General features: G+C 41.8%; 1 protein-coding gene across 1 annotated transcript in view; it reads left to right on the top strand.

Moving 5' to 3' along the window:
* SMYD3 (SET and MYND domain containing 3) overlaps window positions 1-26,802 on the top strand; it is a 655,697-nt gene that overhangs the window by 462,227 nt on the left and 166,668 nt on the right. The window contains exon 7 of the mRNA XM_075862906.1: window positions 6,807-6,909. Within this exon, the coding sequence (XP_075719021.1) occupies window positions 6,807-6,909 (103 nt within the window). The remainder of the gene's footprint in view (window positions 1-6,806; window positions 6,910-26,802) is intronic.

Genomic DNA, 26,802 nt, shown 5'->3' with positions numbered 1-26,802 from the left:
TCTCCACACCTGACGTCCACCTGCTGCCAAGTTCCTGCCTAGCCTGCCTTGCTACTGTCCGAGCTGCCACAGGTACCCTATACGAACTATAGACTCTGACCTGTGTCCTGTTGGCCAGCTGCCATACCGCCAAGGCGGTACGGCCCAGTGGGTCCACAAACCCCTCGTGACAGTAAGCTCAGGCCATGGACCCTGCTGGTTGATCCAAGACCATGACGACGTCACAGGAGATGCGGGCGGATTTTCTGGATCTCCAGTCTCGACAGGACCAACTCCTCCAAGCTTTGAACACTCTCGTTCGTCAGCAGGAAGCAAGAGCTGCCGTTCCTCCTACTATACCTCCTGGCAGTGCTGATCCTCAGACTACACCTCCTGGCAGTGTCGACCCGCGTTTTTCTTTGCCTCTTCTGGACCGCTATGATGGAGGCGCAGGTTCCTGTCGTGGATTTTTTAACCAGTGCCAGATCCATTTCAGCCCGTATTCTAGGACATTTTCATCTGACGGCGCAAGGGTCGCTTTCATCATCTCTCTCCTCACTGGCAAGGCCCTTGCATGGGCGAACCCTATCTGGGAGAGACAAGGACCTGAGACCCATGACTTCCAAGCCTTTCTACGGACTTTTCGAATGGTGTTTGAGGAGCCTGAATGGGTCTCATCTGCAGCGGCTGCCTTGATTAAACTACGCCAAGGAGACACCTCCGTCCACTTCCGCACCCTGGCGGGAGAACTGTTGTGGAACCATGAGGCTTTGGTGGCTGCATTCTGGAATGGACTGTCTCCTAAGATTAAGGACGAACTTGCCACTCGAGACCTGCCATCTACCCTGGATGACCTCATCCTTCTGTCTGCCCGGATTAATATGCGAATCCGAGAACGCCTCCAAGAGGTTAGTCGGGAGACCCTCCTAGTCTGGTACCTACTTTGCAGCAACCGAGCTGTCCTCAGATGTCGATCCTCCTAAGGAGTCTGTGATGATGGACCAGGGTAAGCTATCCACCGCGGAGAGACAACGCAAACGCACTTTGGGACTTTTTCTTTATTGCGGCCTCGGTGGCCATCTTGTGCACCTGTGCCCCCAAAAGCCCCAAAGCCAAGGGTTGCTAAAGGACTTTTGTCCAAATTGTCCATACCAGCGACCATAGTGTCCGGCGAGAGAATTCATCAGGTCTCTGCGTATCTGGACTCGGGATCCGCTGCTAATTTCATCCGTAGAGACCTGGTGGACCTTCTTCAGTTGCCTACCACCCCTATGGAGAGCCCGTTGACAATTGCTTCAGTAGATGGTCTACCCCTGCCAGACCCAGTTATTGCTGTGACCAAACCACTTAGGTTCCAAGTAGGGGCTCTCCACTCCGAACTGCTGTCGTTCTATGTCCTACCCAGAACCATTGATCCTGTGTTGCTGGGCCTGCCTTGGCTCCGATTGCATGCCCCAGTCCTGGACTGGAACTCTGGAGAGGTTCTCCAGTGGAGCCCCGATTGTCAGAATTGTTGCCTGGGACAGATTCGTTTGGCACAGTCTCCTCTGCCTCGGTCACTGGCAGGATTGCCACGTCATTTTGCTTCATTTGCGGACGTCTTTAGCAAGAAAGAGGCGGAGACACTGCCCCCACATCGGGCGTATCACTGTCCTATCGTGCTGGTTCCTGGTGCTTGCCTTCCCCATGGCAGGGTATATCCTCTCTCACTGCCAGAGACTCTGTCTATGTCCGCCTATGTTAGAGAGAACTTGGAGCGGGGCTTAATATACAAGTCTTCCTCCCCGGCAGGAGTCGGGTTCTTCTTCGTCAAAAAGAAGGATGTTCTCTTCGTCCCTGTATAGACTACCGGGTTCTCAACCAGATCACGGTGAAAAATAAGTATCCATTGCCATTGATCTCAGAATTGTTTGACCGTATATGTAAGACTGCATTTAACACCCGGGACAGACACTATGAATATCTAGTAATGCCCTTCGGCCTGTGTAATGCTCCCGCGGTCTTCCAGGAGTTTGTGAATACCATTTTCCGTGACCTACTCTATGTTTGTGTAGTAGTCTATCTTGATGACATCTTAATTTTTTCTCCAGTTCCTATGACACATCAGAAACATGTCCGTCAAGTCTTGCTGCGGTTAAGGGAGAATCATCTGTACGCCAAATTGGAGAAGTGCGTATTTGAGAGAGACGCTCTACCCTTCCTGGGCTACATAATTTCGAATAGAGGTCTCAAGATGGATCCTGAAAAGGTAAAGTCGTCCTGGAATGGCCACGTCCCCAAGGCTTGAGGGCCATACAGTGCTTTCTGGGATTCGCCAATTTTTACAGACAGTTCATCCCAAACTTCTCTTCACTAACATCTCCTATCTCTAACCTCACCAAGAAGGGCATGAATGTCAAGGTGTGGACTCCTGAGGCAGAGTCCGCATTCAATACCCTGAAGAGTGCCTTCACGTCAGCCTCTATCCTCCATCATCCAGACGTTTCCCTACAGTTCTTGGTGGAGGTGGACGCATCCTCTGCCGGATGCAGCACTGTCTGGGTGGTGATGGATCGATTTTCAAAAATGGCCCACTTCGTTCTTCTGACCGGTCTTCCGTCTGCTCCTCGACTGTCCAAACTGTTTATCCAACACATCTTCCACCTGCACGGCTTGCCGCGGCATATTGTGTCTGATCGGGGGGTCCAGTTCACCTCTAGGTTCTGGGGAGCCCTCTGTAGACTCCTCAATGTGAGATTGGACTTTTCCTCAGTCTACCATCCTCAGTCCAATGGTCAAGCCGAGAAGATCAATCAGATCTTAGAGAACTACCTACGCCACTTCGTCTCCAAGCAGCATGATTCTCGAATAATAATCACTCTTGTGAGTCCACAAGGAATGCACCATTCTTCATTGTCTACGGCCAACACCCACAAATTCCTCTCCCGGTGCCCGTTATGTCCGAGGTACCATCAGCTGATTCTGCTTTTAGGGACTTCCTGCATATCTGGCAGCAGACTCGATCCTCCAACCTACAGGCAGACACGAGGAGAAGAGAACCTCCTCAATTTCTCCCTGGCACGAAGGTCTGGCTGTCCTCTAGGAATATCCGACTGAGGGCGCCATCATACAAATTTTCTCCCAGGTTCCTCGGACCCTTCGAGATCCTACAGCAGATCATCCCTGTCGTCTACAAGCTTCGGCTGCTTCCTACCCTCAAGATCCCCAACTCCTTCCATGTCTCCCTCCTGAAGCCGGTGGTTCTGAACCGCTATACCAAGACTCCTAGCTCTGCGGTTGCTTCCAGCGGCCCTTCAGACACCTTCGAGATTCAGGAGATCTTGCACACCAAGAGAGTAAGAGGAAGAACTTTTTATTTGGCGGATTGGAAGGGGTTTGGTCCTGAAGAGAGATCCTGGCAGCCACAGGAGAACCTCAATGCTCCTACTCTTCTGAAGAAGTTTCTCTCTCACTCTGGCCCCAAGAGGAGGGAGCGTAAGAGGGGAGATACTGTCATGCCCATGGTCGTGGGCCGTCAGGCTCACTCACTTTCTGAAATCTTGCAGCTGTCACTCTGGCCACTGAGCCTCACAATAGACTGACACTTCCAGTTCTGTAGAGATCACTTCTCAGCAGTCATTTCATTATCATCACAGGCAGCATTACAATGACAGGTAACACCTATATATAGATCACACATGATCCACCATTGACAATAGGTGATAGACACAGCTCCCCTCCTATCCCTTCCTGAACAATGACCTCTGGACAGGTCACAGAGCATGCCTAGAAAACTCTCCCATTAAAGTCAATGGGTCCCCTCCTGTTCACAGGTTGCTCTGGTCCATGTGACTTTTATAAAGCATATCTCTAAATGCTGTTAACTGCAGCTCAGGTAAGATAGCTCTATAATCATGTACAGAGAATAGAATAAAAAAATAAAAAGAAATTATGTTTCACTATCTGGTTTTAATTAGGAAATAAATATATAAGTGATAAATTATTTTTAATTGAAGGGAATATGTCATAAATTAATGTTTCAGTAGTTTATCTGGAGACCAGGGAATGACACGGTCGAGCTGCATACAGATTATTGTCTGTAGGTATAGTGTATAGAGATCCTATCCTACCTTTTAACGCCCCCAGCAGTACAAGTGAGTTGTCATTAAATTGCCCAACTTCTCATGATAATGAGATATCTCTTGTCATATTGTCTCATCTTGCACCAATCTATACAACAAAGCTGACACTTTGTATGGGGGAATGGCCCAAAAATGCGGCCGCCCGTGCCCGCTATCGCAGGCCGTGATTACGGGCACAGCTGTGTGCATGAGGCCTTATTGTCTATGCTCTAGTGCCTAGCGTAAGCCCGTTAATATTACTTAAAAACAACAACAAACAGTATTTAAAATATTTTTACATAAAAACTGGATTGAAATATGTAATTCTCTGATGACACATGTGACAGCTATGTGTCTATTATGACCTAGGCCTCATGCTCATGACAGAGTGGTGTGCAGGAGGCTGCCATACCATGCCCCAGTGGGTGCCATATTATTTAAACATTTTTCCCTAGAATGCTTCTAGAGGCGAATACTTCTGTAATATGGCATGTGATAAGGCAATTCTCCATATGCCTCCAGTCATATGGAGGTACAGTAAGACCCCATCTATGGATGCTATATTCGAAAACTTGATTTGACCACTACTTGTGGGCACACTTTTAAATGGACACTAAGATCTCAAACTATGCAAATGTCATAGTATACCTAATTTAGATTAACTTTGTAATATACTTAAAATGTTGTTGTTTTATCCATGCAAATTCTGTATGATGTCACTGCCACTATGTGTCTACCTTCGTGCAATCTGCTATCCACCCCATCTTGTCAAGCAAAATCCATCTTTAGTTAGAGAGTGTAGGAGACAGACTGCGCGTGTGTGTGTGTGTGTGTGTGTGTGTGTGTGTGTGTGTGTGTGTGTGTTCGTGTGATCGACAGAGATAGAAGAACAGGATTCTCCTCTCTTTGTGTAGTGTATAGAAGACATGATACTAGCTGAGAACTGAGAATTAGAGATAGAGCCTGCTGAGGGGAAGTGGAGATCTGAGTAATCTAAGGGTATGTTCACATGGCAGCCTCCGTTACGGCTGAAATTACGGAGCTGTTTTCAGGAGAATACAGCTCCGGAATTTCAGACGTAATGGCAAGTGCAGGCGCTTTTCGCTGCGTCCATTACGGACGTAATTGGAGCTGTTTTTCTATGGTGTCAATGGACAACGGCTCCAATTACGTCTCAAGAAGTGACAGGCACTTCTTTGACGTGGGCGTCTTTTTTTACGCGCCGTCTTTTGACAGCGGCACGTAAAAAAATAACCGTCGGCACAGGATATCGTAAAGCCCATTCAAATGAATGGGCAGATGTTTGCCGACACTTTGGTGCCGTATTTTCGTACGTAATTCGAGGTTAAAACGCCCGAATTACGTCCGTAAATAGGGTGTGTGAACCCAGCCTAAGGAAGATGAGTTATTAGCAATGCTCTGCCTGACTATCCTATTTTAAAAGCAGTAGCTGTTAGGCAATGTGTCCTTAGTAACCAGTCTTTCTTAAATAACTTTGCTGTTCAGCTTAAAGGTTGATTGTCATTGTCCTGAAAAAGGAATAGGGCAAATCAGCTTAATGGCATTGACTGAATGCCATTCCTCATCTCAGCCAACAATATTAATCAGATTTTTGGCAGAGAAACTCTTTATATGGTCACTAACCTTTCAACCTTTGCATTAATCAATAGTACAAGCAAATATAAAAAAAAACTTTGGTAATATATCTTATTACAGAAAAATGGCTCTTTTTTAACTTATCAGGCTCTTCTCCCCATCCCCTCTTCCTCCTGCATTGATTATTTACTCTCAATTCACTACTAAAATTCGTCTTGAGAAACTTGACAGATGATCAGCTCACTGAGGTATAAGGTTACATGCTGCCCATGGAATTCTATGGAGCGGGTAGGGGAGTAGGGAGCAGGAGCAAAGTGAAGGAGGGGCAGAGAGAGAGAGACATACAGAGACGTTGCTGCCACTTCTAGTAAGTCTTCTATCTCACCCCAGTGCCGGATTCACAGCTGCACTGGTCAGTACTGCTGTATAATGTCATCCATGTTACTGTTGCTTCTGTGTGTGGGCTACAAATAGATTCGGGAGCAGGATGTTTTCTTTTCTGTGTGTGCTATGTATAGGAGACATGATAGCAGTTATGGGAAGAGAGAGAAAAAACACACGGCGCCACCTTGTGCAAATCAGTGGGTAAAGGATGAGACGAGAGGGCATGTATCATGCTCACCTAGGTAGGATGTAAGAAGGCATGTATGACCACAGTGCTGCTGCCAGATCCGAGTCGGTATCCCAAGGGGACCGCTTTGTTGAAGGGAAAAGGAGGAGAAAAATGGATCTTTCTGAGGGCGCTGTTGCGTGGTGGAATTGATACGAACAAAGTCCAGGGTATGATAGACGAGAAGTTTTATTTCAATGAGTGGCTACGCGTTTCAACGCTGAACAAGCGTCTTCCTCAGGCCTTCTCGTCTATCATACCCGGGACTTGGTTCGTATCAATTCCATGATAGCAGTTAGGCTCTACCCCCAATCTCAGGGAAAACTTAAAATATAAAGATAGTCTGCAGAGGGGAAAACTTCTAAAAAAAAATATTATATTTACAAGTCATATAATAGACCGATAAATATTGGTATTCCTCATGTACACACATATGACAGCTTATTCTGATAGGTCACCTGAAAGATTAGGTACGCTTTAAGTATGTTCAACTAACTTTTTTTTTACATTTCCAATTTTAGCATGTCCCTCTTAAATCACAGTTGTGACCCAAACTGTGTGATCGTCTTTGAAGAAACACGCCTGCACCTACGCACGGTCAAGGAAATACCACAGGGGAAAGAGGTACGATAATTAACTTGTCCTCCCTTCTGTTATAGACACCTGGAATGGCTGGCTTTCACCCATTTACATTCCTAAGTGTTGTCTCATCCCGCAGACTGGAAAGACCATCAGTCACTGCTCATATCTCTCATAGGAAAGTCGAGGCATTAAACTGTCTTTACCTGCTGTTAGGAAATCTGTGTCATCCCAAGCCCTAAATCACCTGTATTCATGATAAATGAATGTGCATCCGTGTTTTTGGAATCCAGACATATTCATATTTCATTTTATTTTTAACATTTTTTAAAAACACTTATAAGACAGACAGCACTATCCACTCATCATCCACTGATCGTCTGTGTACTACAGATGCTTCTTCTGCCGTAAATCTTCCAACCGATGGGAACGAAGAGTCTTACTATTGCCTTATAAATTGTGATTGTCTGTTTATTTTTTTGTGTTGTCATGTTATTTGTTCTCGAGTAAAATGAGTGTTCCATAATAGAGCAGTCAAAAGTATGTTGTTCTTTGCTCAACTGGAAAATAGACTTTATTAATTATAAAAGAAGTCATGTATTTGTGGGTCTTTGATGAAAAAGACTTATTGTAGTGTACATTGGAGTCGAGACAGATATAAAATACTAAATAATCTGAATCTCTGACATGACTCATAATCAGTTATCCAAGATGGTAAAAGATTAGATGTCAGAATGCATGAGTCAAACTTTCTACAGACAGAAGCGATATACAGTTTCACCGCTCAATCCTCGTTTTCAAAGTCAAATAAAAAACTGCACCTACTGCGAACAATCTCCTTTCTTCGACCTGAAGTAGATGTATCGATAAAGCAATCTATGTTGCGATTTCACAGAAGGATCCACAGTTGACTATCTAGAGGAAGTAAAAGTCCTAACACTTGATGGAAAAGGTCCGTGGACTCCACCTCTAATTGGCTGTCCCAAGGGCCACTGGATGCAATCCTAAAAGGAGTGTCTTAGCTTCCACTGCAAATAGTTGGTATAGCTGCAAATAATGAGTAGAGTCCAACTTTCTCCATATGCTGCAGTCTCTATGCTTTGTTTCATGTTGCTGTCCCTCATGATTACTGTATAGTGACTCTCCTAGAGCATAGTTTCTCAACTCTTGGTATGTGTACCCACAGGGTATATGCCACAGTTCTAGAGCTATATGGGGTACCCCCAGGCCACGCTTCTGTTGCAGAGTTCATTCCCCCTCTTCCACTGTTATATTTTGTTGCCTGGGTGCAGCCATTTAGGCTGAGGTGAGGCTTACTATAGCATTCCTCAATAGAATTAGTGACAAGAAGTCCAGAAAAATGTTTTCCCCCAGGATCACTACTTACAAAGTACTAACATGTCTATAAGCTTCACTTTTATTAGCTGCTGAATTTGTGTTTAGCGTTTCTATAAAGGGCATTGTTTCAGTCCAGCTGTGTTATACAGGCGCTGTTTCATGCTGCCTCCCGTATAGCGGCAATTTTACTGGTTTTGTGATGGGAAACTGTGGCACCTGAAAGATTTATCAAGGATTTGACCTGATTTGCTTAACTTACCCACTTTTTGTCTCTCTTTCCCAGTATGTCCCCCACAGATCCTGGTAATGAAGGCTCCATTAAGTGAACGGGTGGGTGGTTTGGAGCACAGCAGTGCAGGCAAAATTAAATCAGCGCGGCTCCTCCTTCATTCTCTGTGTTGGTGGGAGTCCCAGAGGTCGGACCCCTAATAGTCATGAAGTGATGGCATATGCTAGCTTAATGCCATCAGTTTATAAGATGAGAGTAACCCTTAGTTTTTTTATTTTTGTTTTCTCATCCCCGCCTCCAAAAGCCATAACTTTTTATTTATTCATCGACATAGCCAGAGCAAACGCTTGTTCATCCGCTGATCGTATCGTTTTAATAAACTCAAATATTATCGTTATCGGCAGCAGATCTACCTGAGACGCGCTGCCGACATGATGATAATGTATGGGGACGCGTGATCGGAGTAACAACCGCTCATTCCGATACATAACTCCTTGTGACAGGAGCAAACGAGGGCTGATTTTGAAGTTGGCCGATGTAATAGGGCCTTAAAAATCAGTAGAAAAATGCCACACTATCAGATGGTTAGACCTAAAAACGAACCAAAGATGGGACATGACCCTAAAGCAAGTAATGTACTCCAAAAATAAAAGTACAAAAAATCTTTATTAAATATAGTAACAATAACAAATAATGAGAAAAGAGATCTGATACAATAAACACGGAGACATATACAACAGGGTCAGATGAAAAAGACCAGAACAGAATCAACCGTCCACTAGAGACCTAACACACGCTCAATTATAGGTAAGTAGTTAGTAAACCCGGGGGTATGGGGAGGTTAGTCCCATACATAGTGCCAAGTAATCAGCTAAATGAACAACGTGTAAAGTATGTCAGTAGCCTGCACAGTATATGGTGCATGTAACAGTACGTGCGCAATCTATACAAAATAGTAGGTAGTACGTGACAAGTTTAAACTGGAAAACATATGCAAGAAGTCTGAAGGCTCAAATAGCCAAGAGAAATATGACTGGCTGAAATAGCACAATACTGTGGAGGCTACAAAGGGCTGAAAAAACCTGTGCACATACCCAGAGACATGATGAGGAGCGTGGAGGATCAATGAAGTGGATGGGTGAATGAACGCCTCGACGCGCGTTTCGCCCTGTGACCGGCTTCGTCACTATCAGATGGTGCCATTATTTTGATTCTGGCAAACATCTATTTTTCCAATACTGATGTCAGATTATGATGTTAATAACCCCCAATATTGTGAAAATGAAATCGGGTCTTCAGTTGTGCATTGGCTAAAATGCCTTGACCCCAATATGTTTGGTTGAAGGAAGAAAAATGCTTGCAGTGTTCTGGTTACGACGCCTAGCTGGTAATTATTGTTTAAATGTAAATTTTCATGAAATAGTTTAACAGACTACACATTTCAGGACCGAACTGATCCCTTCATCAGGTCAATACGTATATATTGCGTATGGATAGTGCACCATTTTATGCAGTAGAAAAACCGGGAAAGAAGGAACGAGGCAGTTACATTTTGTTTAAAAAATCGGGGTGAAGTGAAAGTGTTCTCACGTCATAAAAACCCACACAACACTTTCACGCTAACCCGTTTTTTAAACTAAATGTAACTGCCTCTTTCCTTCTTTCCTGGGTTTTCTACTGTATAAAATGATGCTCTATCCGAACGTAATTTATATGTATTGACCTGATGAAGAGACCCGTTCGGTCCTGAAATGCGTAGTCTGTTAAAATAAACAATTTCATAAAAATGTATGTCTAAACAATAATTACCAGCTAGGTGCCATGTCCAGAACACTGCAAGCATTTTTCTCCTTCATCCAAACGTTTTCTTCATCTCGGAACCAACGACTTATCCTCCTAGGGATCACAGTGGGTGGCCGCCAGCTATCATCGACATCATACAGATTAAGGCCCCATGACCAATGCCTTTTGTATATCACAAAAATCAGAAAATGTAAAAATAATAGAACAATTTCAAAAGAAGTAAAATTGCTGAGTTGTACAGGCCTTTTTTGTCAGTACCACTCACCTATTGTATAAGCCTGACTACACAAGTAACAAAGAAACTTGATAGGTGCTTAGCTATGCAGTTAGGAAAATTCATGATAAAATAGTGTTCACTGAGGCAACAGTAAAGGTTCAGTGGTGTGCATAAGGAATGATGGGGTAAAGTGTATGGAATAAGTGATTTATAATATAATGTATTGAGTTTTAAGGATGTGTATAGTTTGAAGGAAATAAAGAGAGTACTGTCTTATCAATGTTGTGATTTTCTGAATAAATTACAGAGACTTCAGATTAGAAATAAAAGTATGAGAGTTTTAAAGAGCTGGAGATGATTCTGCTCAGGGAAGGGAAGATTCTGCAGTGAAGAATAGATAACAAGTTTGACTTGATTAATTCAAGACAGACTGTGCTAGAGTTTATGTAACTGAATAGTAGAAATAATGTAAAACAGAAACCTGCATAGAAAAAAAAGTGACTTGGCTTTAGGAAACAGGAAACTGCATGTGGCTAAGGTGAGAAATAAAACAAAAGTAAATCAAAGGCAGCAGAATGAGCAAACCATCCTACATTGCAAATTGTCTTTCTTTGCCGCAGTGTTCACTTATTTAACATAATTGTAATTTTGTTTTTAATAGAACGGCGTGTATCCTGTAACGAAATAAAGCATTAGCTTTCCCGTACCAGCAGCACAATAATGAGATATATGGAATACAGATAGAAATTAAGTTAATAAACTAATTAAATAATCAATTGTCCAGGACCCTCCTACCATGCATTTTTTTTTTTTTGTCTTGACTTGGACAGATGGTTTATGCTATGCATGTTTTTTACATTTTATATTGTATTTGTATTCCTATCTCATCCCCTTACTCTTTTTGCCTGCGCTTGATTTCTTTGTGAGGCATTCGGGGGAAGGTTGTACATGCAGACTGAAGCAGCTCTGTGGGAGTAGTGAGCATGCGGTAGCATCTCTATTTCGCTTCCCATTTCTCTCTCCCTGTTCTCGTGGTGGGGGGAGGAGGGATAGTGAAGCTTTTCTTCCTCCCTTGTTTCCTTCTCATATGGTCTGCGCTTGGGTGGAAATGACGATCTACTCATTGCTTAACCTCTTGAGGTGTTCGGATCTCTATGTTTTTATAAGTTAAAATTTCCCCATCTATTGGGGGTGTAGGTTCAGGATGTCTGTTGTGGGCAATATTAGGGCTGGGACCATGCTCTGCTTTGCTCTAACTTCCCATTTAAAGAGGCTCTGTCACCAGATTTTTCAACCCCTATCTCCTATTGCAGCAGATCGGCGCTGCAATGGAGATAAGAGTAACGTTTTTTTGTTTTTTTTTAAACGAGCGTTTTTGGCCAAGTTATGACCATTTTTATATTTATGCAAATGAGGCTTTCTAAAGTACAACTGGGCGTGTTTAAAGTAAAAGTACATCTGGGCGTGTATTGTGTTCGTTACATCAGGGCGTTTTTACTTCTTTTACTAGCTGGGCGTTGTGTATAGAAGTATCATCCACTTCTCTACACAACGCCCAGCTTCTGGCAGTGCAGACACAGCGTGTTCTCGAGAGATCACGCTGTGACGTCACTCACTTCCTGCCCCAGGTCCTGCATCGTGTCGGACGAGCGAGGACACATCGGCACCAGAGGCTACAGTTGATTCTGCAGCAGCATCAGCGTTTGCAGGTAAGTAGCTACATCGACTTACCTGCAAACGCCGATGCTGCTGCAGAATCAAATGTAGCCTCTGGTGCCGATGTGTCCTCGCTGGTCCGACACGATGCAGGACCTGGGGCAGGAAGTGAGTGACGTCACAGCGTGATCTCTCGAGAACACGCTGTGTCTGCACTGCCAGAAGCTGGGCGTTGTGTAGAGAAGTGGATGATACTTCTATACACAACGCCCAGCTAGTAAAAGAAGTAAAAACGGCCTGATGTAACGAACACAATACACGCCCAGATGTACTTTTACTTTAAACACGCCCAGTTGTACTTTAGAAAGCCTCATTTGCATAAATATAAAAATGTTCATAACTTGGCCAAAAATGCTCGTTTTAAAAAAAAACAAAAAACTTTACTCTTATCTCCATTGCAGCGCCGATCTGCTGCAATAGGAGATAGGGGTTGCAAAATCTGGTGACAGAGCCTCTTTAAGTCAGTTTCTCCTAGCTACCTCTTTGAGTACAGGCTTTTGGTTGTTGTTGTTGTTGTTGTTCTTCTGTTGGTTTGTTCGTCTATAATCTTCTTTTTAAGCTCCCTCTAAAGTTAAGGTGCTTTTATCTTCTCCTTCCTCCAAAAAATGTCTTTATATGATATTATTGCAGATGTCTTCCATAGGCTCTGGTGACAAAGTATTGGGAGGTATAAAGTCCACCTCCAAGTGCAGACATCTAAGCTGCAGGGATTGCGAGCTCTACTTCTTCACAGCTATGAATATCGGAAGAATCTAAGCGTCGCATTTGGCAAACATTCCTGATTGGTTCATCGGTCAGATGAAGAATACCAGATAGTGAATGAAATTTATACCACTTCTGAGGAGGAAGAAGATGTGGGGAAAACGTATTTCCTAGATGAAAAAACACAAACATTATTAAAGTCCAGCCGGTCAGAAGACAGGGATGTTGACCAGGCGTAAGCTTCGGACTCCATCTCTAGGGGGCCTCGGACCTTCAAAGAGGATGAAACCTTAAAAAAGGCTATGATGACAGAATGGAGGGATCCGGAGAAGGGACCTGTTCTTTCGAAGAGGTTAAAGGACCATGTTCCCTATCGAGGAAAAGCAGATGAAGGAGTGGGGACCACCTCCAAAGGTTTATATGGTGATCGCCAAATTGTCCCACAGTACAATTGTGCCTGCTGAGGATAAGACCCTTTGGACAGTTACATAGAATGTGCCCTTAGAAGAGGTTACTCAGCAGTGTCTGCCCAGTGCTCTTTTGCAGCCTGTTACTTTGTGGTATATAAAGTTTTTCACTGCTCAAACAGCACCGAGAAAACACAGTCCAAACTGTAGTCTTATAGAAGTTTCTACTCAGTCCACAAGCAATAGACAATCTACAATCCAGAGATATGCACGGTATCCCAATGTTCAAGCTCCAGGCAGGATAAATCCTATGACTCCAATAGAGAAAAGGATAAATAGTGCAATATGCAAGTTTTATTCCATACTTACAGAAATTAAATTCAGTAGCAGCACGTCAAACAAACTCGCCCGATCCTGGGTTTCACCCTTCCGGCTTCCTCTGGGGCATGAGTGACGTGCCAGATAATCATGGTTTAAATAGCTGCTCAAACAATTATGCATGTGTGCAACATAATATAACAAAACGAATAACACTTTAACCCCTTCCCGACATTTGCCGTATGGGTACTCCATGGAAAGCATTGACTTCCCGCATTTTGCCGTACCTATACGCCAAATGTTTGGCACCGGCTCAGCAGCTGAGCCGGTGCCATCATCATCGGATCTCAGCAGTATCTTACAGCTGACATCCGACTGTAACGGCGGGGACAAAAATTGGCTTCGATCCCCGCCATTAACCCCTTAAGTGCAGCGCTCAAACGCGATCGCTGCATTTAAGGTGTTTGCAGCTCATCAGAACCCCAGCAATGAAATTGCCGGGGTTCCGGTGGCTGCAATGGCTACCGGAGGCCTAATACTGGCCTCCCGGTCTGCCTAGCACGGAAACCGATCAAGATCCGCCCGGCGGCGGAGCCTGATCGGCTTCCGTAGCCGCCGGCAAGATGCTGAGCTGATCCGGCGTCAATAGCGGTGGAAGTCAGCTGTATGTTAACATGTAATTTATAACGTTTGGTGAACGCTGTATAAAAAAACTAAATAAAACTGTGCCAGAATTGCGTTTTTTTGTTTACCTGGCCTCCCAAAAAATAGTGTAAAAGGTGATCGAAAAGTCGCATGTACCCAAAAATGGTACCAATAATAACTACAGCTCGTCCCGCAAAAAAAAGCCCTCATACCACTACGTCTATGAAAAGATAAAATTAGTTATGGCTCCAATAAGTCAGGAAATAAAAAATATGCAGTTGTTTGAAAAGGCGATTTATCAAGGACCTAAAATTAGGGAACCAGGAAGGGGAGGGCCCAAACATATCTGCTGGAAGGGTGCCCGTATTATACCAGGACAACACTTTCCCAGCAAAATTCCCCAAACTGCAAAGGTGCGGAGTGTGGACCAAAAGGGGCATAAGAAAGGACACCATATATCAGTGCGACTCCGGGCTGTGCAGAAAGGATTGCCTCACAGCGTAACACACATCTATGGATCATTTTATTGTTTTTTTACCCTATTATTATACCACCTGACTATGCCCCTGATGTACTTTGCCCAGCTTACATGTACCCCCACATTATAAACGGAAACACCAGCAATACTCAAACAAAACTACTACCAAGCAATATCCGCTCTCCAAAAGCCAAATGGCGATCCCTCCGCTCTGAACCCTACAGCGTGCCCAAACAGCAGTTTCCTTCCACATATATGGCATCACCATACCTGGGAGAACCCTTTTAACAATTTTTGGGGTGTGTGTCTCCAGTGGCATAAGCTGGGCATGACATACTTGTCACTGAAATGGCATATCTAGGGAAAAATATACATTTTTAATTTGCACCATCCGCAGCGCATTAATTTATGGAAAAGACCTGTGGGGTGAAATGCTCACTACACCCCTTAATAAATGCATTGAGGGGTGCAGTTTCCAAATGGGGTCACTTGTCAGGGGTTTCTTTTTATTATTTCACATCAGAACCTCTGCAATTGTGAACCAATACTTTGTAAATCGCCAAATTAGACCTCAATTTCGCATTGTACTCTCTCACTCCTGAGCCTGGTCAAATGTCCAGGCAAAAGATTAGGGCTTCATGTAGGGTGTTTCTAAAACCGGGAAACACCGCATAATAATTAGAGGGCTGTCTTCTGACCACGTATTGGGTATTGCCGTACTCGGGAGAAATTGCTTTACAAATGTTGGGTTCTTTTTTTTCCTTTATTTGTTGAGAAAATGAAAAATTTTGCACTAAAGCTACGTTTTATTGAAGAAAAAGGATTGTTTGTTTTTATTTTCACTGCCCAATTCTAATAAATTCTATGACACACCTTGTTGGGTCTAAATGCTTACTACACCCCTAGAGGAATTCCTCAAGGGTTGTAGTTTCCTAAATGGAATCACTTTTTGGGAATTTTCATTGTTTTGTCCCCTCAGGGGCTTTGCAAATGGGACATGGCCTCCGCAAACCATTCCTGCTAAATGTGATCTTCAAAAGTCAAATAGCGCTCTTTCACTTCTAAGCCCCGCCGTGTATCCAAACAGCCGTTTATGACCATATGTGGGGTATTGTTTTACTCAGGAGAAATTGCTTTACAAATTTTGCGGTGCTTTTTCTCCTTCAGTCCTTGTGGAAAAGAGAAAAAATTAGCTAAACCTACATTTTTTTTGAAAAAAATGTAGATTTTTATTTTCAGGGCCTACTTCCAATAATTTCTGCAAAAAACTTGTGGGGTCAAAACGCTCACTATACCCCTAGATAATTTCCTCAATGGGTGTAGTCTCCAAAATGGGGTCACTTGTGTGGGGTTTTCATTGTTTTGTCCCCTCAGGGGCTTTGTAAATGTGACATGGCCTCCGCAAACCATTCCTGCTAAATGTGAACTCCAAAAGCCAAATGGTGCTCCATGCCTTCTAAGCCCTGCGGTGTGTCCAAATAGCCGTTTATTACCACATGTAGGGTATTTTTTTACACGGGAGAAATTGCTTTACAAATTTGGTGTGCTTTTTCTCCTTTAGCCCTTGTGGAAATGAGAAAAAAAAATGCTAAACCTACATTTTCTTTGAAAAAATTTAGATATTAATTTTCACAGCCTACTTCCAATAATTTCTGTAAAAAACCTGTGCGGTCAAAATGCTCACTACACCCCTAGATAATTTCCTCAATGGGTGTAGTTTCCAAAATGGCGTCACTTGTGGTGGGTTTCCACTGTTTTGTCCCCTCAGGGGCTTTGTAAATGTGACATGGCCTCGGCAAACCATTCCTGCCAAATGTGAACTCCAAAAGCCAAATGGTGCTCCATCTCTTCTAAGCCCTGCCGTGTCTCCAAACAGCCGTTTATTACCACATGTGGGGTATTGTTTTACTTGTGAGAAATTGCTTTACAAATTTGGTGGTGCTTTTTCTCCTTTAGTCCTTGTGGAAATGAGAAAAAAAAACTAAACCTACATTTTCTTTGAAAAAAAGTAGATATTAATTTTCACCGCCTAATTCCAATAATTTCTGTAAAAAACCTGTGCGGTCAAAATGCTCACTACACCTCTAGATAATTTCCTTGAGGTGTGTTGTTTCCCAAATGGGGTCACTTTTTGGGGATTTCCACTGTTTTGGCACCCTGATTTCCACTGTTTTGCACCCTTCAAACCTGACATGGTGGCTAAAATATATTGTAATAAAAATAAGGCCCCAAAATCCACTAGGTGCTCTTTTGCTTCAGTCCACTAACATGCTAGGGCCACATGTGGGATATTTCCTAAAACTGCAGAACCTGGGCAATAAATATTGAGTGGCATTTCTTTGGTAAAACTTTCTGTGTTATAAAGAAAATTTGATTAAAAATTAATTTCTGCAAAAAAATATGAAATTTGTAAATTTGCCCTCTACTTTGCTTTAATTCCTGTGAAAAGTCTAAAGAGTTAAGACATTTTCTAAATGCTGTTTTGAATACTTTGAGGGGTGAAGTTTTTAAAATGGGGTGACTTTTTGGCGGTTTCTAATATATAAGGACCTCAAAGCCACTTCACAACTGAACTGGCCCCTGTAAAAATAGCCTTTTGACATTTTCTTGAAAATGTCAGAAATTGCTGCTAAAGTTCAAAGCCTTGTAACGTCCTAGAAAAATAAAAGGATGTTCAAAAAACGATGCCAATCTAATGTAGACAAATGGGGGATGTTAATTAGCAACAATTATGTGTGTTATAACTGCCTGTCTTACAAGCAGATACATTTAAGTTTAGAAAAATGCTAAGTTTTGCAATTTTTTGCTAAATTTTGGTGTTTTTCACAATTAAATACTGAACGTATCGAGCAAATTTTGCCAGTAACATAAAGTCCAATGTGTCACGAGAAAACAATCTCAGAATCGCTTAGATAGGTAAAAGCATTCCGGAGTTATTACCACATAAAGTAAAACATGTCAGATTTGAAAAATGAGGCTCTGTCAGGAAGGTCAAAAGTGGCTAAAGAGGGAACTGGTTAAAGAAATAAAAATCAACAACATGTACGAATATGTAAACAATGCATCATATCTGATACTAAGAGAATCATTATATCTTGTATATTTTTATATATATTTTTTATATACATAAATATATAATATAAATAAATATATAAAATAAATATATAATATGTATAAAATACATATAAAAATATATATTTAAAAAATATCCTAATTCATATCTTCTATATATAGAAATAAACAACAGTTAGTCATATGATGCGATATTAATAGAAAAATTACATATCTGTATATTCATAATACTGAACTTTCAAAGAGTGCCCCTGTGACCAAACCCAAAACTTATCTCCCCACCAATAGGAATCCAAAAACACTTAAGAAAATCACAAGTCAGCTCAAAAGATTGACTGCTCTCATTGTGAAAAAAAAACTATCAGCATCAATCTGTCGCAGCCGTGACAATATTCATTGTGGTCATTAGAGCTAGGATTTACCCATATAGTATGGTTACTTTGTGGAGTCGAAGAGTCTTCGGAGATTGATTATTCAAATCCAAGAAGGTATTGATGCTGGATGCTGGTATTGATGCTAGAGATGACAACCTGATCTCATTGCAATACATGACTTTGGCTGCAGATTTTTTTTATGTGATTCTATCACACAGCAGATCAAATTATCTGCTAAAACCATGCCCATGTGTGCAGATGGCCCTTTTGACTGAAGCCCTATATGGCAGAGAACACCTTCAAATATAATTTGTGTGGATTGGAGTATGAGCCGGGAATGCTGTTTGCGTCTGAGCTGAATATGTTAATGGACAATCTTTCTGAAAATATTTACCCAAGTACTTTCAGGGGAGAGAGAGTAGACAAAGTTTTTAAAGAGGATGAGCTAAGCATCCAAACCGAAGCCTGAAGAAAGACGCCCAGGAGCTCCTGGTAGGCGGTAGCACTTTCTTTTTGCAGATGCCTGGGAGTCTAGTATATTAGAACTATTGGCTGGTGAACATCATCCACTCAGGCTACGCCATAGCTTTTCACTCCTTACCCTAAGGCCTCATGCACACGACCGTAGCCGTGTGCACGGCCGTGATTTTCGGGTCGAGCGGCTGCGAACTGTCAGCGGACAGTCAGCCGCGGGCCGCCCGCAAATCGTACGACATGCACATGGCCGCCGTCATTGTTTTCAATGAGCCCGGACCGCAGAAGATGTCCGTAATAGGACATGCCCGTTCTTTCTGCGGTGCGGGTTCCCGGGCCATGCACGGACCGTAAAATCTACGGTCGTGTGCATGGCCCCATAGAAAAGAGTGGGGCCGCAATTCTCCCGTGGATTTTCGGGGGAATTGCGGCCGCAAAAACACGTTCGTGTGCATGGGGCCTAAGACCTTTAGACATCCATCTTTCCGCCTGTGAAACTGTTTTAGAAAATTCTATACTAGAGTTTCTCCAGATGCGGGTTCTAGAAGGGGACCCTGTTCTCAAAAGAGGACAGGGCATATACTTTCCTGTATTTCTTTTAGCAAACCCTACACAAAATTGAGAATGATTATTGATCTATATATTTTAATTGGTGCATCCGGAAGAAGAGGTTCAGAATGGAAACGATCAGGTCAGTAGTTTCGATATTATGGCCTCTCTGGATCTGAAGGATGCATATCTGCATGTTCCTATTTTTCCACTCAATGGGAAGTATTTAAGGATAGAGGTATAGCTAAAGGGTTTTCTCAGACATTTTTAATTTACTGTTATTAGTTGATGATAGTCCTAGGCCTGATGTCAGCAGTTGCAGAGATAGTTCCATGGGCCTTGTGGCACCTATGACCATTAGAAGCCGGTGGAACCATAACCTGTACACTACACCCCAGATGAATGCCCTGAGGGGTGTAGTTTCCATAATGGAGTCCCTTTTAAAGGGTTTTCCCTGTACTGGTACATCTGGGGCTCTGCAAAAGCGATATGACGCCCAAAAACCAATCCAGCAAAATCTGCATGTTTAAATGGCTTTCCTGCCATTCTGAGCATCAGTTTATTACCACGTATGGGGTATAGCCGTACTCGGGAGAAATTGCCTTACAAATGTTGGGGTTCTTTTTCTCCTTTATTTCTTGTAACAATTAAAAATTACCTATGTTTTTTCAGAAGAAAGACATTTTCTACAATGCTGTTTTAAATACTTTGAGGAGTGCAGGTTTTAAAATGGGGTGATTTATGGAGAGTTTCTAATATATAGGTTCCTCAAAGTCACTTCAGCACTGAACTGGTGCCTAAAAAAAATAGGTTTAGGAAAATTTCTTGAAAATGTGAGAAATTGTTGCTAAAGTTATAAAGCCTTGTAAATTACTAGAAAAATAAAAGGACTTCAAAAAATGATGAAAACAAAAAATAGACATGGAAAATGTAAACTATTACAGTTTTGTGTGGTATTACTATCTGTCTTACAAGCAGATACATTTAGGTTTTGACAAATTAAATTTTTCTCAAAATTGTTGTGTTTTTTTTTTTTTTTTACAAGTAAACACTAGATGTAACGACCAAGTTTTACCACCAACAAAGTAAAATATGTCATGAGAAAATATTCTCAGAATCGCTTGGATAAATAAAAGCATTCCAAAGTTATTACCAAACAGTAACCCATGTCAGATTTAACAAAAAGGCTATGCCCACAAGGACAAAACAGGCCGTGACCTTCAGGGTATGTTCACACGTGCACGTCCATTACGGCTGAAATTACGGAGCTGTTTTCAGGCGAAAACAATTCCTGAATTTCAGACGTAATGGCAAGGGCAGGCGTTTTTTCGCAGCGTCCATTACGAACGTAATTGGATCTGTTTTTCCATGGAGTCAATGAAAAACGGCTCCAATTACGTCCCAAGAAGTGACATGCACTTCTTTGACGCGGGCATCTTTTTTACACGCCGTCTTTTGACAGCGGTGCGTAAAAAAAAATGACCGTCTGCACAGTACATCCTAAAATCCATTCAAATGAATGGGCAGATGTTTGCCGACGCTTTCAAGCAGTATTTTCGGCCGTAATTCCAGGCGTAAAACGCCTGAATTACGTCCGTAAATAGTGCGTTTGAACATACCCTAAAGGGTTAAAGAGCCATCTACCATGTAGAGTTTGTTTATTGCTATTGTTTGTAGAAAACATCACCATTTTCGCTATGTAGGGAATCTTTTGATTTATCCGTATTTTGCCTTCGGTGCTCAGTCAGATATGGCAAAGAATGGACAATCAAGTATTAGAGCTACTAAATATTTAATGGTAGTAATAGTATATATTTTTTGTCAATACTTATAAATTCTTTGTAAATAGATATTTTACAAAAATTGTATGTGTGTATACGTTCACATCGCATTCTAGAAAATGTTTCTAAAATGTGTGTAGAAATGTGGCCGATGCATACATCTCAAGTGCCCGTAGACTTTTATTAGCCTAACCAAATGTACCCACTGGAGTTATATACTTTTTAATTCAACTGTATTGAAAAGTATAGTCAACTAACCATGTGTTATACATTGTTTTTGTTTTTTACAATAGAAGTTAATAAAAGACATATGCAACCATATAGCCATACAGTTGCATACATCTGGAGTGTACTTCGGTGGCACTCTTCAAAGGAGCATGCCAAATGCAATGTCAGAACATGATGTGAACTAACTCGTACAGCCATGTCAAAAACCACCAGCCTGTACACACTCAGAACAATGTGCCCCAACCACGTTTGCTGGAGTGAACAAAGCCGATCAAGTTATTGTTCTAAAAAGAATGAAATTCACAATAATGCTTCATAGTTTCCTCATTATGAGTTGAGGTTTTTATTAGTTTTACATGTGCTTGATTTGTTGTAAACACCAACATATTTTCAGGAGTGTAACCACATCAAATAGGCCAAGTATGAAATTACAATAATGCAATATGATTCTGTAACCAGCCAGAATGCATGTGAAGCTAGTTTTACTTACAATATGGCCTTTGTCTTTTAGTTTTTTATTATTTAAGTGTGCGTGTGCATTTAGTTAACTACTATACTTCATAACTGCCAAACCATAAGTAACGGATTATCAGAAAATATTTTAATGGATTTTAACAAAACTTAAAAAGTCATATACCAAATCTGATTTTAAAAAAAATGATCCTTCATTTCTGTGGTTAGATTTTTATAATTTTGATTCTACTTTAAGTGGGTTGGCTATATTGCGAAATTTAAAGGAACGTTTCTTCATTGAGTAGACTTCCCCTTTTCCATTTACAAAAAGGTCTCCATGTAAGCAGTAGATATATAGTATTCCATAAAACGATTTTACTTCCTTTTTACTAGAACACCATTAAACGCCATTAGCAGCCATCATTAATCTGCTTGTTAATTGGACTTGAATTGAAAGAATGTATAAGTTTATCAATCATAATGTTTGACAAACAAGCTGCAGCTCACAAATTAATGGACCTCGGAACTAATTAAGATTACTTTTATTAAGTACGTCTGATCAGATATAGTTTAAGATGGATAGAGGCTTGAGATGATGGATAGCAATAACACTGAGCTCTTCAGTCTATTAAAACATCAATTCAGTTTTCTTTCTCTAGCAAGTTGGGTTCAAAATGTCTGGCAATGGAAGAAGACAGATGTTTTTTTTTATACTGGTGTAATAACTGTAAAATAAATATCTCATATACAGTTTTAAGTCATCATAAAGCTATGGATTTTCATTTTAAGGTATACCTCCATTTTGGACACACACTATATGAGTAACAAAAAAAAGTGATTTTATCGTGAAAACGCCATAGAACATAAAAAAAACGATATAAATATGGTATTGCCGTAATCGCATCGACCCGCTGAATAAATAAAATATGACATTTATAACGCAAGGTGAACGCTGTAAAAACCAAAACCAAAAAACAATGGCCACGCCCCTCAAAAAACAAAATAAAAAGTGATCAAAATGGTAACGATAAAAACTACAGATTGTCCTACAAAAAATAAGCCCTTACACAACTCCATCACAAAAAAAAAGTTATGGCTCTCAGAATATGGTGACACAAAATATCCCCACATTATAAACTTAAATACAAGCCAAACCCCAAACAGAACTACTACCAAGCAAAATCTGCGCTCCAAAAGCCAAATGGCGCTCCCTCCCTTCTGAACCCGGAAGAACCCGCTTAACAGTTTATGAGGTATTTGTCTTCAGTGGCACAAACTGGGCACAATATATCTTGCACTAAAATGGCATATCAGTGCAAAATTGCAATTTTCAATTTGCACCATCCTGGCTGCGCATGAATTACTAATGTAAAAACACCTGTGGGGGGCAAAATGCTCGCTACACCCCCTTAAAATGCCTTAAGGGTGTAGTTTCCAAAATAGGGGTCACTACTTGAGGTTTGTTTTACTATTTGACCTCAGAGCCCTGCAATTGTGGGCCAATTCTGCGAAAATCACCAAAATAGTCCTCAAATGCGCATGTTGCTCTTCACTTCTGAGTTCTGTCATATGTCCAGGCAAATGATAAATGCCTTGAGGGGTGTAGTTTCCAAAATGGGGTCACTTCGTGGTGGCTTCCACTGTATTCTGGTACCTCAGGGGTTTTGCAAATGAGACAGGGCGCCCAAAAAACAATCCAGCAAAATCTGCATGCCAAATAGCACTCCTGCCGTTCTGAGCCCTGCCATGTATCCAAACAGCAGTTTATGACCACATGTTGGGAATTGCCGTACTCAGAAGAGATTGCTTTACGAATGTTGGGGTGCATTTTTTCCTTTATCCCTTGTGAAAATTAAAAAAATCAACATTTTATTGGAAAATATGTTTATATTCATTTTCACAGCCTAATTCTAATAAATTCTGCAAAAGACCTGTGGGGTCTAAATGCTTACTATACCTCTAGATTTTAGCGTTTGCTTTACAATTGTTGGGGTGTTATTTCTCCTTTTATCTATTGTGAAAATGGAAAAATCTGAGCTAAAACGACATTTTATTCAATTTTCATTTTCACAGCCTAATTCCACTAAATTCAGCAAAAAACCTGTGGGGTCAAAATGCTGACTATACCCCTCGATGATTTCCTTGAGGGCTTTAGTTTAACAAATGGGGTCACTTTTGGGGGGTTTCCACGGTTTTTGTCCTTAGGGGCTTTGCAAATGGGACATAGCACCCGAAAACCATTCCAGCAAAACTTGAGCTCCAAAGGCCAAAAAGCGCTCCTTCCCTTTTGAGCCCTGCCATGTGTCCAAACAGCAGTTTATTGCCAAATATGGGGTATTGCCGTAATCGGGTAAAATTGCTTCTTCTCTTTTTATTCCTTGTAAAAATATATAATTTCTACGTTTTATTGGAAATTTTTTAGATTTTCACTTTCTAATTCCACAAAATTTAGCAAAAGACCTGTGCGTTCAAATTGCTTTTGGGGGTGTTTCCACTGTTTTGGCATCACAAGACCTCTTCAAACCTGACATGGTGCCTAAAATATATTCCACTAAAAAGGAGGCTCCAAAATCCACGCTTCTGAGGCCGGTGTTTCAGTCCATTAGCACACTAGCGCTACATGTGGGATATTTCTTAAAACTGCTAAATCTGAGCATTAAATATTGAGTTGCGTTTCTCTTCTAAAATCTTCTGTGTTACAGAAAAAAATTGATTCAAATTGATTTAATAAAAAAAAAAATTACATTTATCATTTTTTTCTCCACATTGCTTTAATTCCTGTGAAACACCTAAAGGGTTAAGAAACATTCTAAATTCTAATTTGAAAACTTTGAGGGGATTACTAATACTGTATATAAACTGAACTAGTCCCTAAAAAAAATAGTATTTTCTTATGAAAATTAGAAATTGCTGCTAAAGTTATAAGCCTTGTATCGTCCTGGAAAAATAAAAGGATGTTCAAAAACAATGCCAACATAAAGTAGACATATGGGAAATGTTAACTAGTAAATATTTTGTGTGGTTTTAGTATCTGTTTTACAAGTACATTTTTTGCAAATGTTCTCCAAATTTTGGTGTCTTCACAAATAAATACTGAATTTATCGACCAAATTTTTCCACTAACACAAAGTGCAATATTTCCTGAGAAAACAATCTCAGAATCCCTTTAATAGGCAAAAGCATTCCAAAATTATTACCACATAAAGTAACTCATGTCAGATTTGAAAAAATCGGCTGCGTCCACAAGGCCAAAACACGGTGTTTCCTAAAGGGGTTAAACTCGGCTTTGTAAAAGAATGTCACCTTTGTCACAATACATGAAATTTCTTATATGCCACATCTACCCCAGTGAACTATAAGTGTCTAGGAGTAACAACAGTCCAGCCACAAAGCGATAGACCACACAAACTCACAGAGCAGGGGCGCTAAATGGGGAAGTGCAAAGTGTATAGAACTCGCCTATCCTCTGCTAGGCTAGGCCCCTTATTTCCATTGGTTGTTAATGTTATTGCTACAACACACCAAGACATTTTAAATCATTTTATGCTGCCAACTTCATGGCAACAATTTGGGAAAGGCCCCTTTCCTTCTCCCGCATGACTGTTCCCCTGTGCACAAAGAGGGGCTCATAAAGAGATGATTTGATTCGTATTAGGTGGAGGAACTGCAGCGGCCTGTACAGAGCCCTGACCTTAACCCCATTGTAGATCTTTGGGAGGAATTGGAATTAGATTGTGAGCTATACCATCTGTCACGATCTGTGGGTATTGTGGACCCACTGGCCCGTACCGCCTTGATGGTATGGCAGCCGGCCACCAAGTCAAAGTCTATATTCGTATAAGTGTACCTGTGGTAACTTCAGACAGTAGCAGGATAGGCTCAGATGGGGCCTTGGCAGCAGGCAGATACCAGGCATGGTGTAACAAGACAGGCGTAGTATACAGCACAACACGACTCCAACCCTACACAGCACTGGAAAAAGATAGCATGGGTTACAGGGTACAGGTAGCAGGAACAGGAACACTGGAACTGGAAAACACTCAAAGGACCATTTGTAGAGACAGACGCGGGTAGGTACAAACAACGCTCAGGCAATGCAGGAAGGGGCAGGGCCCTTCTTTTAGTCCAGGGTGATCTGGGAGCAATCAGCTCAAATCTAAAACATGTGTGTGCTCTTGCTCATTGAAGCTGGGAATGAGCTCGCGCGTGCACCCTAGTGGTCACTGCAGGACAGGACGGCCGCATGTGCTGGCATCTCTGGGGAGGACGACGTCTGCAGGAAGATAGGAGTCTGCGACCGCGGACGTTACACCATCTTATCTGCTCTTTTGGCTGAATGGGCACAAATTCTCACAAACGCACTCCAAAATCTTGTAGAAAGAAGAGTGAAGGCTGTTCTAGCTACACAAGGGGCCCTAACATGGTTTTGAAATGGCATGTCCAAAAAACTCATAAAGGTGTAATTATCAGGTGTTCACACACTATTGGCCATATATTGTACCTTGGTTAAAATATTATTAGAGTATAAAATCATTTCCAGATCCTTCCAATAGTCTTTACTAAGTCACTCTAAGGCTATGTTCACACGGAGTATTTTGGGGGAGGAATATCTGCCTCAAAGCTCCAAACGGAATTTTGAGGCAGATATTCCTCCCCCAAAATACTCCGTGTGAATAGCAATGATCGCGCCGTTTTTCGCCCGCGGCCATTGAGCGCCGCGGGCAGAAAACACGCTTTCTCCTGCCTCCCATTGAAGTCAATGGGAGGTCGGAGGCGGAAGCGCCCGAAGATAGGGCATGTCGCTTCTTTTTCCCGCGAGGCAGTTTTACTGCTCGCGGGAAAAAGACGCCGACGCCTCCCATTGAAATCAATGGGAGGCGTTCTCGGGCCGTTTCTGCCGAGTTTTGCGACGCGGTTTCCGCGTCAAAAAACTCGGCAAAAGACCCCGTGTGAACATAGCCTAACTGTAAGCAGTAGAAAAAAGTAAATCCAGTAGGGAATTCCTTGAATTTCTTTGCAGCCTGTCAAAAGAATTTTTATGGCCGTCCCTAGCCTACTTCCCATAGGTAGACTATAATTTGCTGTTGCGTTGTTCTGCTAACTGAGAGGAATTTTAATTACTCTGAAGCAGTACTAGACTGCGCTAAAAATGTG

Source organism: Rhinoderma darwinii, chromosome 4 (assembly GCF_050947455.1).
Source record: "Rhinoderma darwinii isolate aRhiDar2 chromosome 4, aRhiDar2.hap1, whole genome shotgun sequence".
NCBI classification, from domain to species: domain Eukaryota; kingdom Metazoa; phylum Chordata; class Amphibia; order Anura; family Rhinodermatidae; genus Rhinoderma; species Rhinoderma darwinii.
This window is presented reverse-complemented; position numbering and strand designations above follow the sequence as displayed.